Raw genomic sequence first — 17,020 nt, forward strand, 5'->3', positions numbered from 1 at the left:
CTACGGCCTCTTTTCCCCTTCCCCCACCCGCTGGGAAAGTGCAGGGGAAGACTTGCGCACGCGCGGGAAAGGAGTTTCGACAGGGGGCGGGGAATGGAAAGTGAGGGCGGTTGTGCGGGGCGCTGAGGCGGGTTGGAGAAAGAGAAGCGGGAAGGCGCCGGCGGTGAGGCGAGGAAAGCGGTCGGGAGGAGAGCTTAAGCCCGCGATAGGATGGAGACCATTTCCTTCCTTTTGAGGACTGAGTGGTGTGCTCGCATTGTGACCACCCAGTTATGTTTCCTGGAGGGGGAGAAAAAAAATCTCCCTTTTATAGTCCAGGTGCGTTGCTTTCCTCTCAGTGGCGATGGGAAACCGCCCTATGAGGCAAATGCTCGGATTACACGTTTGCGTTTTAGCCCTATTGCTCCCGGTGGCTCCGTACTCCACGTGCGTAGGATTACTCTGCAGATTCTTCCCTCGCTCTGCTGTTTTTAAACCACATTCACGTGGGAATGTAATTAGGGGGGGACATCTCAATGTATAGACCTGCCCCCGTGGGCAGCTTCCAAATTACGTAGTCTTCTGCAGTTTGCCGTGAGCTCGTCTGCATTAAGCAAACCTTGAATGCCTTTGGGATTGCAGTGCCTTGAGGTATCTGACAGGACTCTGGTGCCCAACCCAATTTTAGGATAAATCAGTTTAGTCATTAAGAGGGTTTTAAAAAAAAAAAGACCCTGTAGCTTTTAAACCCTTTTGATTTTGTAATGTAATAGTAGAATGGATTAAAGTATATAAAAGCATTACTTTTAAAGTATACAAGTATACTTTGCTTTCTACTAACCATTGTTTCTGAGCATATTTATAGATCACAATTTCCTAATGGATGTACTTAAAAGTATATACAATATATTTTCTTCCTCAGCTAGTGTGCTATATACCACTTTTGCTAACTCTTCCGAAGTTAAATAAGCTTGCGCCTGGTTTGATAGGAGATCACTAGGAAGTCATTTGACTTGTGGAATCTTGGAAGGCAATAGTAAGTCACTTATAAATTGTTATCAATTGTTATTATGGCCATGAAGTCACAAGAAATCAAGTTGGACTCAAAGACTTTATGTCATGTTAATGTTCTCTAATGAGTTCTCTGTGATGAAAATGAAAAACTTGACTTTTCAAGGGACTTCAGTGATTATTACAACCAGGATGTATTTTAGTAATATACATTCTAAGATGGGATACAATTAGAACTTGGTTATGGGGAAGGATGGGAACACTGTTGTAATAGAGTTTATAGAACTGGTGGTTTTCTTGATAAGATTGAGAGCTGGAGTTGGATAAGAGAGGTGTAACAATAGACAGGTGCAAAGAGATGAAAATTGTAAAGATTGGGAAAGCAAAAAATGAATTTTAAGGTGCCTGGAAAATCTGTTTTGTAGGCTCTGTAAGAAAGTAACAGAAACTTAATATGTTCTACTGTAGTGCTTTGGGGAGAACTGATTTTCTATAGGCTCAGTTGTTTTGCACTATAGAATAAAGTTACTGTTCTTTTATATAATATATTTTGCTTATCTTTGTCACCTGACCATATTTCAGTGATTTCACATCTGTATGCTTTTTCTCTTTCTCAGCCTTTAGCATATAGATGGATGTTCTCAAGGATTTGGTGTTGAGTTCTTTTTAATTTACTTCATACATGCTTCCTTTGGATCAGCTGATTTCTTTGCATCAGTTAATTGTTGCACATATACTGACAATTCCCAAATGTATCTCTCTGTCCCTGTTTTGTCAGCATCCTGTTCCAAAAAAACCTTGGTGGGCTTTTTGATTGATTGAATTCCTACTCTCTGAAACTCAATATGAATAGAGATTATTGTTTTCTATACTGATTAACCCATCCCTTTGTATCTTCATTGCCACCAAATGTGGGCTTTCTTTACTCTAGGAATCTGGGGATCAGTTTCCTTTAAAGCCCTTCATTAATAAATCCACTAAAATCTGAAGCATTTGTGTAATGTATATTCATAGAGTACATTGGTTCTTAGCCATAGAGACAACAGAGCAACTGTTTGTCTTGATTATCTTATATTTGGATGTTTGGATCAGTCAATTTTCTCTGATCCCTGATCCAGTACAATTCTGTTACTAGTGGTTACATGCCAGAGTACTTAATGACTTAGAATATTGGCTTGCATCTTACATGCCTTGCACTTGACCAAATCATCTAGATCAGGGGTGTCAAACTGCCGGCCCATGGGGACGCGTCACGACGAAACCGCACCCACCCAATTGCCGGCAATGGGGAAAACTCTGAGATGTTGGCGCGAAATCATGTGACGTCGTGAGTTTGACATGTCTGATCTAGATTCTAGGCAGAGACAGCTGGAATCTCAGCATAGTAAAATAGCCACATGATAGCCTAAAGTTTTTCCCATCTAGTGGCAGTCCTTTGGAATCAACTCCCACCAAAATTATATCTTATGCCTAGAGTATGGTTTACACAATTGAAAACTGTGTTTAAAGCATTTTAATTAGCTTTTGTGAAGTTGGATCAGAAATTAATTTTATGCTGCATATATTGTTATAGTACCTGCCATCTGGAATGTGATTCCCTCTGAGATCCAAGTGGCTCCCACCCTGTTAGGATTCCCAAGGGGCTTCAAGACCTGGCTGTTCTCACAGGTCTTGGGGGAGGTGGTTGGAGCCCATTGGGGTTTCTGTGATTTATGTTTGGTTGATCAGATTTGCTATCTTGTTCTTTATTTTGTCCTTGGTTTTTGAGTTGTTTTGTATTTTATTCTCTTTGTCATATTATGAGCCTCCCAAAGTTATTCTGGAGTTGGGCAACACCTAATCATTAGACTAAAATGAATGAAATTAAATTACAGGTTATAATTATTGTTTTATTGTTTGGCCTTTTCAAGTTACCAATGCTCTATATTTTAATTATGGTTTTGAATTGGATTATAGCAATACTGATGTAGTTTATTTTGTACTAGTTACACACATATGAAAAATCAAAACTACAGTTTCATAGTTTGAAAAAATATTCCCATCTTAGTGAAGATTCCAAAATGGGAATACTGTGAGTTAAAAATAGTTTTGCTGAGTCCCGGCTACGTGAATATATCTGCTTTCATATTATAAATTCATTGTCAGGAATTTATGATGAGCCAGTTTGGTATAATGGATTAGCTTTTACATCTCCCATAGACACAGAGTGTGGCTGGGTGACTTAGCCAGTCACTCTCAGCCAATCCATCTCACTTTTATTGTTACTGTTGTGAAAGAAAATCCGGTAGGCCACCTTGAATTGTATAAAATAAAGGCAGGAGATAATGATGATAATATATAATTTTCTTTCCACTGTTCCCATGATTTCTATGAAACCTATCTCCTATGTCATTTAAATTGGAAGGATAGTACTCAGGATTCAATTAATTCCAAACTAAAAGACCATAAATACGTAAATTATGTCTGTAAATGTAATGCACAGTTAAATAAAAGATATTACAAATCATATCATGAATTTCCTTGATCCAGAGAAGAAAATGTAACACCCAGAACAAACTCACATATTCTGCTGTAAGGAAGAAGGCCAAAAACCACATACTATCTAGGATTAGTTGTTTAATTCATCTTGATCTGAGCTTTATTCATTGACTGGACCTCAAAAAGAGGATTAACTGGAAATTAGCCATCTATTCTGACATCTGGCATAGAAACAAACTATAGTAACTTTGCAGAAATAGGCATCCTATAATTACAGTCCTGTTTTCCATGTACACAGATGAAGGTATAGGGAAGATTTGGTCAAATCTAGTGGCTCTAACCCTGATAGAGTTATTATGATTACAGTATTTAAACTAAAAGAAAAGGCAGTTGACCATGAAAACAAAATACCTAGGGGTACTGCCCAATATGGCTACTCCCTAGAAAACCGAAGCTACCATTGATAGTTGCATCATCTGGTAACAGATCACTGTAAGTACAGGTAGTCCTCAACTTACAACACTTCATTTAGTGACTGTTTGAACTTACAATGGGACTGAAAAAAGTGAGTTGTTGTGAGTCCTCACCTGCCAGCAGATCCAGCAGCCAAGTCAGATGAATTGGATGAGGGGGAAGGGTTGCCTGGGTTCATATTGGAGTCTGTGGAAGGCTCTGAGGAGCACAAAGACTCAGAGCTAGATGTGACACCAGACCCATCTACTCACGCTCAGGCAGAGGACAGCTGGGTTGGGGACCTGAACTGAGCAAAGAGGAGGAACAGCCGAGTAAGCGGTTGAGCAGTATTTATGTAGACTGGGACAGAACAGTTATGACCATTTTTCACATGACCATTTCAGCGTTCCCCAAGGTCACATAATCAAAATTCTGACACATGGCAACTGACTCATGTTTATGGTAGTGGCATTGTCCCAGAGTCATGAGACCTCCTTTTGCAACTTTCTGACAAAGTCAATGGGGAAGCCAAATTAATTTAACAACAGTGTTATGAATTTAACAACTGCAATGATTCACTTAACAAATGAGGCAAAAAAGTCATAAAATGGGGCAAACCTCACTTAAGAAATGTCTCACTTAGCAAAATAAATTTTGGGCTCAGTTGTGGTAGTAAGTCAAGGATTATTTGTAATCATGTTTTAATATGCTAAGATTGGTGGCTGCTTTTGCACAATAGTATAACCCAGCCACTTATTGTACAGTATGGTTTATACACTAAATGATCCACTCTGTTATGTTTGGTGTTAGCTTACATACTTTCACAAGAAGAATAAAGCTTTCTGGGCAGAATTCTGTAGGGGCAGAATTGTGGAGGTTTATGAACTTTTTGTAATAGTTATGAATGTTGTTGAACAGACAACATGTCCAGAGTCAGGTTTGGTGAGTGCGTCAAAACAGCATGCTTTGTAAAAGGAAATTACATATAGTACTGAATATAGTGATAACAATATGTGTGATTCAGAATAGTCATTTTAAATTTGCCTGTAGAAAAACTTTGCCTTCCAGTAACCATTGTTTCTCCAGCATCAGGAACCCTCTCCCTTCGTGGGATTATTTGATCCCACATTATTCAGGTCTATTCTAGCTAAGGCCTCCGCAGCATCTAAGATTGCACCCAAGCAAGAACCACAATCCATCCCTTCCACCAGTCATACACCAGACTCACTGTTTTCTGAGCCGACCGTGCCCCAAAAACATATACCGTCTCCCCCATTTTTCGTTAATATGGTAAAGAAGCAATGAGCTAGTCTTAGTGCCCCCCCTGCTCCAGGGGCCACTGATAAACTTTTCAATGTGGCTCCGTTACTGTTGGATTTACTAGAGGTCCCGGCAGTAGACACATCATAAACTCCTATCTTCTCCCCCTCCACCATACCAGGTGATATGCTGGAGGCATTGAAGCCGGAGGAACAGAAATCAGAGTTTTCTTTGCGCAGGTCACATCAGGTATCCAGATGGGCAGTGAAGGCTTCCACTTCGGCATCCTTCTTTTCCAGGTCTTCTATCATTTGGCTTCGAGAGCTTCAGGCCATGATTCCCCAGGAACAGGTGTGGGCCCACCAAACCTTGGGTAAGTTACTTGGTCTGGCAGAGTACATGGCGGATGCCACACTTCATGCAGCCAGATTTTTGGCCAGGGCAATTGCCTTAAATGTATCAACTTGCAGGCTGTTCTGGCTGAAACAATGGCGTCCAAATGGCGTCTGGCCACTGCACCTTACACTGGGAGTCATCTGTTTGGGGAAGCTCTCGATCCCTGCTTGGTGGAAAATTGGGACAAGAAGAGGGTGTTAGTACACCAGGCCAGGCGGGTGGACAGGAAAGCTACCCCATATTATCGGAAATAAACCTTTCATACTACTTCAGGGACGGAGTGGTCTCAACTACCCCGCTCTTTCCCCCCCAGAGTCGAATGTCAATTGGACCGCTTTGGGCCCAAGCCCAGGCAGCAGGTTCAATCAAAGCGGCCCTTTCAAGGCATGGGGGGCCATCACTTTAGGAGGAATAAATTACTCTAGGGAGGAACCCCTCCCATAGATGGCAGGCTTTCCCTCTTTATTCACAGCTGGGAAGCCACCACCACAGACGTTTGGGTTCTATCCACCATAGAATACGGTCTGTCATTGGAGTTCCTATCCAGACCACCGGATTGGTTAATCCAGTGCCCAGCTTCCTTAAATCCAACCAAAAGGAACCTCATGAACGAGGCTATAAATCATCTTTTGGAAATAAAGGCCGTGGAACCAGTCCCGGCCAAACAGATAGGGAAAGGTTTTTATTCCATCCTCTTTGTAGTGCCGAAGGCCTCGGGAGGATGGAGAGCCATTCTCGATCTAAAGAGGCTAAATACTGTACAAAAAATTCAAGATGTAGACTCTACAATCCATCCTGACCAGCCTCAGGAGGCACGACTTCCTGACGTCTATCGACCTCACAGAAGCATACATACATGTGCCAATCCTTTTCCAACATTGCAGATTTCTCAGATTCTGTTACAAATCCTGTCATTATCAATACAGAGCTCTGCCATTTGGCCTGTCATCCGCTCCGAGGGTGTTCACAAAGATCTTGACGGTTCTAGCCGCCCACCTGAGACTGGTTCCAATACGGATCCAGTGCTACCTGGACGACATTCTCATACAGTCTTTGTCAGTTCAGACAGCAAGGGCGGATGTAGCACTCACCATCGAGGTACCTCAGAACCACAAGTTCTCTGTGAACTTCCTCAAGAGCCAGTTAGTTCCCTCGTCTTCTTCATTTGGGGGCGGTCATAGATACGGAACAGTGGATGGTCTATCTGTCTCCGGACCACCAGGTCAGTATCAGGATACTGGTACGTCATGTCCAACACGACCGTGTGGTTCCCCTGATTACCCTCTCCCAACTATTAGGGAAAATGATCTCATGCATCTCCATAGTGCCTTGGGCCAGACTGCACTCCAGGGCTCTACAGTGGTTCCACCTCCTCTTTCAAAGGCGGAAACTTACATCTTCCAACAGAAAAGTGAGGGTGTCACCCCTAATTTTGAAGTGTCTCCACTGGTGGACTTCCCAAACGATAGCCGGAGGTGCACATTTCAAGGAACCAGCACAACTCACTCTCACCACTGATGCCAGCCTCTTTGGCTGGGGAACTCATCTCCAATCCCAGTTGGCTCAGGGACGATGGTCCCGACGAGACCTGAAGCACAACATAAACTGGTTGGAGCTCAGAGCCATACATCTAGCATTACGACACTTCAGATACAGGGTGAAGGGGCAGCACGTTCTAGTCCTCATGGACAACATAGCAGCAAAAGCCCACGTGAACCGGCAGGGAGGCACCCGGTCCCAGTCACTCATGACAGAGGCCAGGCTACTATGCTCCTGGGCAGACACCAACCTCTCTTCCATCAAGGCGGCTCACATTTTGGGAGAGACAAATAGACAGGCGGATGCCTTAAACAGAGCAACGATAGACCACTCGGAGTGGCGTCTGCTTCCAGCTCTATTCGCAGAGATAGCGGAGAGGTTCGGCCGCCCGGCTCTGGACCTGTTCGCGTCTCCAGAGAATTCACAACTCCTGCGGTCCTCCCATTTCCCGTCTCCGGGGGTGGAAGGAGTGGACCCACTTAGCAGTCCTTGGCCTGGGGGTCTACTACATGCCTTTCCCCCTCTTCCTCTAATGTTGGTGGTCATACGCAAAATATTGCAGGAGAGGGCAAAAGTCATCTTCATTGCTCCACACTGGCCGGGGCATCCATGGTTTCCTGACCTCATGAGCCTTTCCATCTTGTCCCCGTGGAGAATCCCTCCGGATCGCATTGTGCTCAGCCAGGGAGCTCTTTAACACCCGAACCCGCAATGGCTCCAGCTAGCCGCCTGGCACTTGAGCAGCAACGCCTGACTCAGGAGTCTTACCCACCGAGGGTGATCTCCATGATTCAGGCCTCCAGGCGCCCGTCTACCAACAGAATTTATGACTCCACTTGGAGGAACTTTTCCGCCTGGTGTACCAGGAATAAAATTGGCATGTCATTTGTCACTGTCCCAAACATTTTGGAATATTTGCTGGAGGGGCTTGACAAAAATCTTTCGCTGAATACCATCAAACGACAAGTAGCAGCTCTTGCTATGGTGCTCACATGCGACGATTCTTCCTCTCTAGCACATCACCCGATGATTCGCTCCTTCATTAAGGGGGCGACCAACACAAAACCACCCACGGTCCATAGATAACCCTCGTGGGATCTTTCATGTGTTTTGCATGCTCTTACCAAGCCACTGTTCGAGCCACTTAAGTCTTGTGAATTGAGTTTTTTGTCAATGAAAGTAGCCTTTTTGGTGGCAGTAACATCAGCCAAACGCATTTCCGAGCTGGCTGCACTCTGTCAGGGAGGATCTATGCGTTTTTCGTGACGACTGTGTAATCCTTAGACCCAAAGTTCATTCCTAAGGTAAACTCCTTGTTCCATAGATCACAAGAACTCATACTACTGAGTTTTTGTCCCCGTCCAACTCACAACCTGGAGCGCCAGTGGCACACCTTGGATGTGCGCAGAGCATTAAGACAGTACATCAAGCGGACCTCTGCCTTCCGCAAATCGGAAACGCTTTTCATTTCCTTCCAGTCCTCTTCCATGGGGCAGAAGGTCTCTTCGACCACCATCGGCAGGTGGATCAAGGCCTGTATAGCTAAGGATTACCAATCCCAGTCCTTGTCCATTCCTCGCCGTATCACTGCTCATTCCACCCGCAGTGCAGCGACCTCAGCAGCTTGGGTGACTCAAGCACCCATTGATGAGATTTGTAGGGCGGCGACTTGGTCGTCTCCCTCCCCGTTTATTAGGAATTACAAAATTGATAAATTTGCCTCCGCTGATGTCTCCTTTAGCCAGAGGGTGCTACAACGTGTGGTGCTGTCCTGAGGGACACATGCCCTGACTGTTTCCCCCCCATAGGGACGGTGTAGGCTTTGGTATGTCCCAATCTGTGGATTATCCATCCTCATACTGGAGAAAGGGCGTTGTCTTACCTGAACGCCTTTTCTCAGCATGATGATGGATAATCCACTCCCGCCCCTTTGTCAGGTCCTGTGTCGGGTAGGGGAACCAACGTGTCAGACTTTGTCTGCTGCTTCACCTTCGTCGGAACTGGGGAAGCATGGCCCAGCGGGAGGCGTGGCTAACACTCAGACTTAGTCTATTGGGTAGAAGAGACTTCAAGAAACCCAATCCGTGGATTATCCATCATCATGCTGAGAAAAGACATTCAGGTAAGACAACGCCCCTTCTGAGCATATTTATAGATTACAATTTCGTAATAGATGTACTTGAAGTTGGAAGGGATGTATGACTATGGTTAGGAGCCTAAAGATCACTTGCCCTTTGCACCCATATTTCTAGTTATGACCATGGAATGAAAACTAGAAGATGCCTTGAAAAAAGTTTATTTATCATATAGATAATTTTTCAGGTGGACTGCAGTTTCTATGAATTTCTTAGGGATCATGCAGTTTCTTGATTATTTTTTCTATTACTTAAATAAAAAATAATTGCCTCTTTTAGATCACAATGTCAAGTGTATCAGAGCATATTGCGTCAACTACATAAAAGGTATCCATGTAGCCACAACCTAGTCTATGCAACTGCAGGTCATCTGGTAAACTATTGGAGATTATGTTATCCCTTGGAACCCATGAGCCTTTCTAATCACAAGAACAAAGAGCAAGAGACACTGAAGGAGAAGGGTCTTCACAGACTGTCCTTGTGTCTATTTTTCTCCAGGCATATTGTTAGTAATTTTTTTTGGTATGTTTTAAGAAACAAAGGAAACTTCCTGTCTCTCTCTTTTGTGCTTCCTTCTCTTCCAGACATACTTTAGACAGAAGTGAAGTTAGATTTACTGTTAGCTGGGCTTAGCCTGTAGCCTGTATCCAAGACAACTGTATTATTTTACTTCTAATGGAGTGTTCGGCAGCGTAATTGCTCAATATTCTTTCAGCACTGTGCTTATATTTAGAAGCACATCCTCCGGCAAAGACTCTTGCTGATTCAAATCTCCAAAATAAATTCATTCCACTACTTTGCTATTTTAGATTACATATTCGGAATAGTATGTCTGAACATTCTTCTATATTAAATATTGCAATCTGAAAATATTAAGATTGCTTGAATTGATCGTATGCCATGTGGTTGTAAGATAAATCTTGTCCATTACAAAGGTGGGAAATTTATGGTGCCAGATGTTGAACAACAGTAACCAGCAATCTTAGCAGGGCCATAGGCTACTGGAACTAAACAATGTCTTCACATTCTAGAGATAAATTTCACTGTGCCTAAGAGCTTGTAGCTTACTCTGTTTAGAATTTCATTTTCCTGATTTCATATAATTGCTGTCATTTATGGAATTTGCTCTCAGAAGCTGTTGAGACAACCATCCACATGGAGAGGTTTAAAGGAGTACTGGGCATATTTATGGGCACAAGACTATTAGAAGTTTATCATCATGATAACTGTATTAGCTCTCTAAATTCCTAGAGCACATGAAATGAATGGGCTGTTTCCCTATGATCCTGGTTGTTGATTTCTCAGAGGCAACTAATTAGAAACTCTAAGACCAGGAAAAACTATACAAAATATTATTTACAACAGAGTTTTGCAATTAGTGTAATCTTGTGTTGTATTTTATAGAGGGCAATATTTTTGAAGGACCATTGGATAACAGTTACTGCCAATATATGCTGGCTCCTAGGGCAAAACCAGATCCAGTTCAGTTTTGACCAAGTTATGTTCCTCTTCCCTTATTGATATTATTTATATCAACAGGGCATCTCTACACAATCAAATTTGTGCACAAATCTGTATTTCATTCAGGGGTATCTGCAGCAGCTGGCTTGAAGATGTCACACATGACCATGCAATCAGAGCCTTGGCTTATTTTAAATATAGGAAATCCATGTTTTAAAAAGGGCAGTTTTATTACCTGGTTATATCACTGCAGTATTTTGAAGCCAATGTCTATCATTGTAGAGGTTTTTATGGCGAAGCCTGTCATCAAGTTCTGCTTGTCCCTGCCATTATTCTTATAAAGACTTATCTACAATTTATATTTCAGATCATTACTTTTTGAACACTTATCCCGTATTATTATCTCACCCTATTTTAAACAATTCATGGGGAGGGGGGGATTAGTCTCCTTTAAATGTCTGCATATTCATTAGTCACTTAAAAACACTGCTGACTAAAAGGCTCTGTAAATGAATCAGCACTATGCAAATTCAACAGTTCTAAAAATGTGGAGTCAGCCTCTTCTCCCTACACTCACATATTCTTGATCTAGGAAAGAAAAGCATTAGATGTATCAAAAATTTTGAATTTGGTTCTATAACTCCCTGTTAAGTCTATTAATTTTCCATACAATTCTTATTCCCAAATACATGGGAAATTCAGAATTGAGCAATTTATATAACTTACTTTTTAAATTTAGACTTTTTAAACTTTTAAAAGATATGTGACTCATTTCCTGTCAGAATCTGTGCCTGTTTCCCCCTACTATTTTAAAATCCTAGAAAAGGAAAAAGAAAATTAGCAAATAAATTTGTTTTGGGCTTTAATAAGAAGCTAGTGGGCTTCAGATTGATGTAAGTCTATCAGATGTTGGCTACAAAAGTCTAGATCACTATGAGGCAATCAAGATTTTTTTTTTTATCTCTTTACTGTGCTGTAGTGGTTGCCTGGATTTTTCAAGGCCAGATCCGATAGGTCTACCTTGGAGTGTTACAACTTCAGCAGGTCTGCTCCAGCCCTATACCTCAGCATAGATTCAGAGTTGTTTTGATTTATCAGCTAATTATGTGCACATACATTCTAATTACTAATTGCATGGTTGTATAACAAACAAGCAAACAAAGCATTCTGTAGAACTCTTCATTATTATAGGTGATAAGGCAAAAAATGAAAGAAGCAAGAGATTGGCTTATTTTGGGGGTCTATTTAGTTACAGGTTTAAAATAAAATAGGAAACAGGCTGCAGACAATAATAAAGTTTATGGGGCTGATAAGGTGCTTTAGGTTGTGCCTAAGGCTCTTCTAAGGACACTAGAATACAGAAAAAATAAAGCAATACAATAGTTAATTCAGCAGTAATTTCGATCTCTGCCTTATGTAGATTTCCTAATAGGTAATAAAAGATTGGAGACAAAATAGGCCAGTTGTATACTGATAGAGCTGGAAATAATTTTACAGGTAGATAGTTTCTAAAAGTCCTCTGAAGCCAAAATCAGTAATTTTATCTGTTGGAGGGTGTACCCTCTGAGAATACTGCCCCAGTTTCCAAAGGTCAAAGGAAGCTTTTTAGTTGCATCCCAAATTTTGCAACAAAACCTAATATTTAAGCCTGTAGGTGGCAGTAGCTACCTCAGAAAGTCTCAGATTCAAGTTTATTCCTCTGAACCTTTTTCTAAATTAATGGTTTTGGAGCAGTCGCATCAGGGATGATGGCTAAAACGTTCTAACTTGGTATGGTATACAGAATTGATAGACACATTTCACCAGCAATGTCAGAATATATTAATAAAAAACATTGCCTCAGGAGAGATTTTCTGAAAATATAATGGGAAGTGCCTCAAACCTGACACAGAGTTAAGAGACTGAATAATCTATCACAATAACTGTAGAGATACAAGAGAGAAAAAAATCAATAACTATGGTCTGAATGTTATTGGTATACCTGAGTGGCCTATAATATATAACAGAAAATACTGTCCCAGATTTTAGGGATAAAATACTGTACAACTCCATCTTACCCCCAAATTCTACCCCAAATTTTACTCTGGTGACACCACTTAGCTGAGTTCTTATCTTCTTAATTTGGAGAAAGTTTTAATAGTTTTCTTTCCTTGATCTCTCTAGTTCCTTTACAGCTTCCAGCTTTTAAAGACCCTTAGATCGAAAGAGGGCAAAATTAGAATATCAATTGCATATTGATACCCTATAGCTTTTTAAAGACTGGATTCTTCCAAATCTCAGATTAGATGGTAGTCAAGGTACAGTTCTATGCTCTCAATTAGAAGGTATTCTCAAAGACTAAATACAGATTGTTATCTCAACTATTTGGAGCAGGGGGGTCAAACTGCCGGCCCACGGGCCAGTTTCATCATACCAAAGCCACGCCCACCCCATTGCCGGCAATGCAAAAAGAGTCGCGATACGTCACATGATGAGTTTGACACCCATGATTTGGAGAGTCTGAATATCTATTATCATTTTGTATATTTAAAACACTTGAGCTGGTTGTGAGGATCCCAAATCATTTTGTTAAGTAAATCATAGGACTCCTAATACCTCCCCACCTTCAGCCTAATGCTACAAAGTCAGTATTAAATTCAGTGAAATTATTATAAGGTAACAACACATACATTGGATTGTAACCTTTAATCGTTAAGTTTATGTTCTGTTCAGCTGTATATTAAATTCTGAATAGATTTGAGATTGGTTTGATGCTGTACTTGAACTTTGTTTTAATAAAGCAGAAAAATAAGCAGTGATATGTATCCTCTTTTGCTAGCAAGAGTTAATGGAGAAAAAGATTTTGTGCCCAAATTGATACTGAGAGATAGGACGCAAGTAATGTAATTTCTTCAGCTACCTAAGGGTTAATATTGATATCCTACTGCACTGCATATCAGATTCAAGTCAATAGCCAACAATTATCTATTACATTCTCAGTCCAAGCAGAATCGGGACAGTACTAAATAAGGAATTTCTTTTTCAGTTCCAGACTTTGTCCTGTGATTAGAGGCCACTTTAAATTGCCGTTCAGCTTCATGTCCAAATATAACATCTGCTCTGAAGAAAAAATACTCTTCAATATTTCTCTATTAAAATTTTGTTTTCATGGTCATTTTTTAATAGAGCATAAATGCATTTTTTCAAAGAAGGTAGGGAAGCTTTTTTACATTTATAAATATGTGTAAAATGTTTCAACACAGGGAGATATTACTGATATCTGTGATAAAACCCAACTGATTCCTTGTAGGTGTTCTGCAGATTAGGTTTCTGTCTCTGTTCTTATTATCTAAGAGTCAGCCTATTCTGATTAATGCCAGAGCTTGTTAGCAAAATTAATCAGTCATAATCAGAGCAGCTTCACTCTCTGCATTTTTGTAAATTGCATAATCACGTTTTCCTCCTGTACTTGAGGGATAATTACTGTAATGAACACTTGATTTTTCCCCTCCTAGTTAGAAATGTCAGAGATGTACTCATTTTACAAGGTAATGTAAAAGTAGAGCAAAAGATGAAAAAGAAGATTTTGGCAAACATTTGTAGGGCTGACAATAATAAGACTGTTACCTTAATTTGGAGTGTTTTAAAGAAATGCATATAGCTGGAGCCAATAATCTGGATAACAAATTTTGTCGTTAGTTTTATACTTTAATGGTACATGTTTGTATTCTTATATGCCTGATTAAAAAGTACCCATACCAGAGAATACACCACAATTTGATTCATGTATTTTTGGTGTCATATATAGCTTTTTAAAATCTGTGTACATTTCTGTTAACAGACTCTAATTTAAAGTGGATTTCACTTTTTGGATTTCCATGTTGCCTGTTACACATTACCCACTAGATTTATTTTTAATTTAATATTTTACTTTGCTGTGGCTTTTGTAGAGTTTGGATTATGCATTTTTGTTCATATTATTGTGCCCAATAGATTTTAGGATGACAAAAAAAAATCTGAAGCATTCTAAATTGCAAAATCTTACTTTTTTCCTATGGATTGAATGAAAATACAGTGGAACCAATCCTGGTTGTGTCCTTTCTGTTAACAGTAAACACTGACAATCAGATACATATTGCTTTTACCTATACGGCTCAATTCCAACTACTGTACTGTTTCTTTAATCATACTAGAATACCTTGGAAGGTTGATGTCATCCTTGATTCCAATTCTACTGTTTGCCTTTATTTAATGAAACTTAATGAAACTGAATAAAGAAACATAACACAACAAGCAAAATACATTGAAACAGTTGTGTACAATTTTATATATATAGGTCTTTGGTTGTTCGAGTTTTCTCCCGCGTAAAATTGGAAGTGTCTTGGCGACGTTTCGACAAAGTCCCATTCGTCATCTTTAGGCTGGTGTCTTCAGCTTCGTGCTTTGAGGAGCAATGTATATGTATATATATGTATATACTATGAGAAGTCATTCTGTGAATATTTTTTGCCATTTGCTGCTTGCTTGCTTGCTTCTATATTACTCATCTTCTGCTCGAAAAAGCAAAAGATACAATACTTTTTCTGGACTTAGAACCATGTTTTTTTTTTTAATGCAATACTAAGTTCACATTAAAAAGCAGAAAGTAGGGCCTGAAGAAAGGCTGCACTGGATCTGATTTCATTGCTTTAAGTATACTTAATAATTTTAATACTATTTAGAAAATCCTGGCTTTCCTTCTATGAAAAACTAAAATTCAAAGACTACTTGTGGAGATTTTTGGGGTGCATACTTGAAGTTTTCATGGACTGCTTGTGGTCCTGGAATCTCAGATTTTGTGCACTTGAATTAGATTTGGGTTAAGTCAGGACAGCAGTGATGGTTTGTGATGCATATTTGCTAGGGATAAATTAGCCAAGATCCAATTAGGATTTGCAGTCCAATTTTTTCCATTAATGTTAATTCAGTATTGGTTCTGTTAGATAAACATTAATATGTACATTGAGAACTCCAAGAGATTCAGTCTGATACATCCAATTCATGCAGGTATCTGATTTGGAGATTCATTCAGAACAGTAAGTCAGCTTGAACGTGTCTCATTCTAATACTTGAAATGAAGCTTTGTACTAATATTCAACACTTTATGAGGTCTCACTGATACATCATCATCATCTTCCTAATATTCCTGCATGTGCAGGGCCATTTTTTGAATCGACAAATGCCAATTTTCACAATCAAATGCAACATCTATGTCCAAATGGGCGATTTTCATGTCTGCATTTATTGTATCTTGCCATCTTTGCTGTGGCCTTTCATGCAGGCATTTGCCATCTGTGTTAAAGTGGAAGGCTGATGTCTCATTGATACAGGAATAATTAAATACATATTCAGAACTGGATTCTATGAATTTGCACTGCTCAAAGACTTAAAGCTGCTCTCTTTTTAGGCTGGATTCAGTGCTCCTGAAACTCATACAATCCCCAATTGATTCTGTGCCCTCCTTTGTTGTTGGAAGCATTCCTCCTGTATTATTAAAAAATAAATAAACCTTTCTTCAAAGATATATGCAGATGTATTTTTTTTCCTTTAATTGGGAAAGTAATTAGAGGATCTGTGCCATATACCTAGGTGCCTCATTTTGCTTTCTTTTGACTAAACCAGCGCTTAAACCACTTCTGTACCATTTCCAAAGCCCTCAGTGAACCTTTGTGAATGCAGTCTTACAGATATTCACCTTGCTTTGTCAATGCCCACAGTTACCTGGATGTTTCTATTGAATTCCTAATCCTGTTACACATTCAAAATCCATTATTGGAGTCACCAATAATATATGACCTAAGGGCAGACCTGTCAATGCCTAAATCAGTATCCAGTTACCTCCATTTGGTATAAAACACCAAAATATTCTGTGCAAGCATCTTCCTAAAACCTTTTGGACAAAAGCGGCTGGGTGTGTTCAGTTCTAGTCAGTGCTGACTTCTGGTGTTTGCCTGGGTAAGTCCCTGCAGTTTTCTTGGCAAGATTTTGGAAGTGGTTTGCTACTGCCTCTTCCTAGGGCTGAGAGAAAATGCCTGGTCCAGAGATATCCAGCTGGCTTTCATGCCTAAGGCAAGTCTTAAACTCTCAGTCTCCCAGTTTCTAGCCTGATGAACTATACCACATCAAACTGGGTCTCACAGTTTCCATAGCACTGTCTAAATTTATAAATAAGGGTTGAAATTTCATGGATGTTTTTGAATCAGGATGAGTGGTTTGGAGTTATTCATTCTTGCACTGGCTAAGTAGTTTCTATCCTGAATTGCCCCCATTTGCCCAAGTTTGATCTTTAC

General features: G+C 40.3%; 1 protein-coding gene across 2 annotated transcripts; it reads left to right on the forward strand.

The window, feature by feature from the left end:
* Window positions 1-141: 141 nt before the first annotated feature.
* On the forward strand, window positions 142-16,250 carry LOC120306250. Of its 2 annotated transcripts, none has more exons than XR_005556213.1 (2): window positions 142-13,903; window positions 15,028-15,055. XR_005556213.1 is itself a non-coding variant. In XM_039339094.1 (2 exons), exon 2 carries the CDS (start codon window positions 6,773-6,775, stop codon window positions 7,811-7,813), a length of 1,041 nt encoding a protein of 346 aa, XP_039195028.1. In that variant the 5' UTR covers window positions 142-318; window positions 5,363-6,772; the 3' UTR covers window positions 7,814-16,250. The 2 variants fall into 2 exon arrangements, 1 of the variants encoding a protein (XP_039195028.1); XM_039339094.1 differs by having other exon boundaries at window positions 142-318; window positions 5,363-16,250.
* The last annotated feature ends 770 nt before the right edge of the window (window positions 16,251-17,020 follow it).

This window comes from Crotalus tigris, unplaced genomic scaffold, assembly GCF_016545835.1.
Source record: "Crotalus tigris isolate CLP2741 ecotype Arizona unplaced genomic scaffold, ASM1654583v1 scf7180000017729.2337069, whole genome shotgun sequence".
Taxonomy (NCBI): Eukaryota; Metazoa; Chordata; class Lepidosauria; order Squamata; family Viperidae; genus Crotalus; species Crotalus tigris.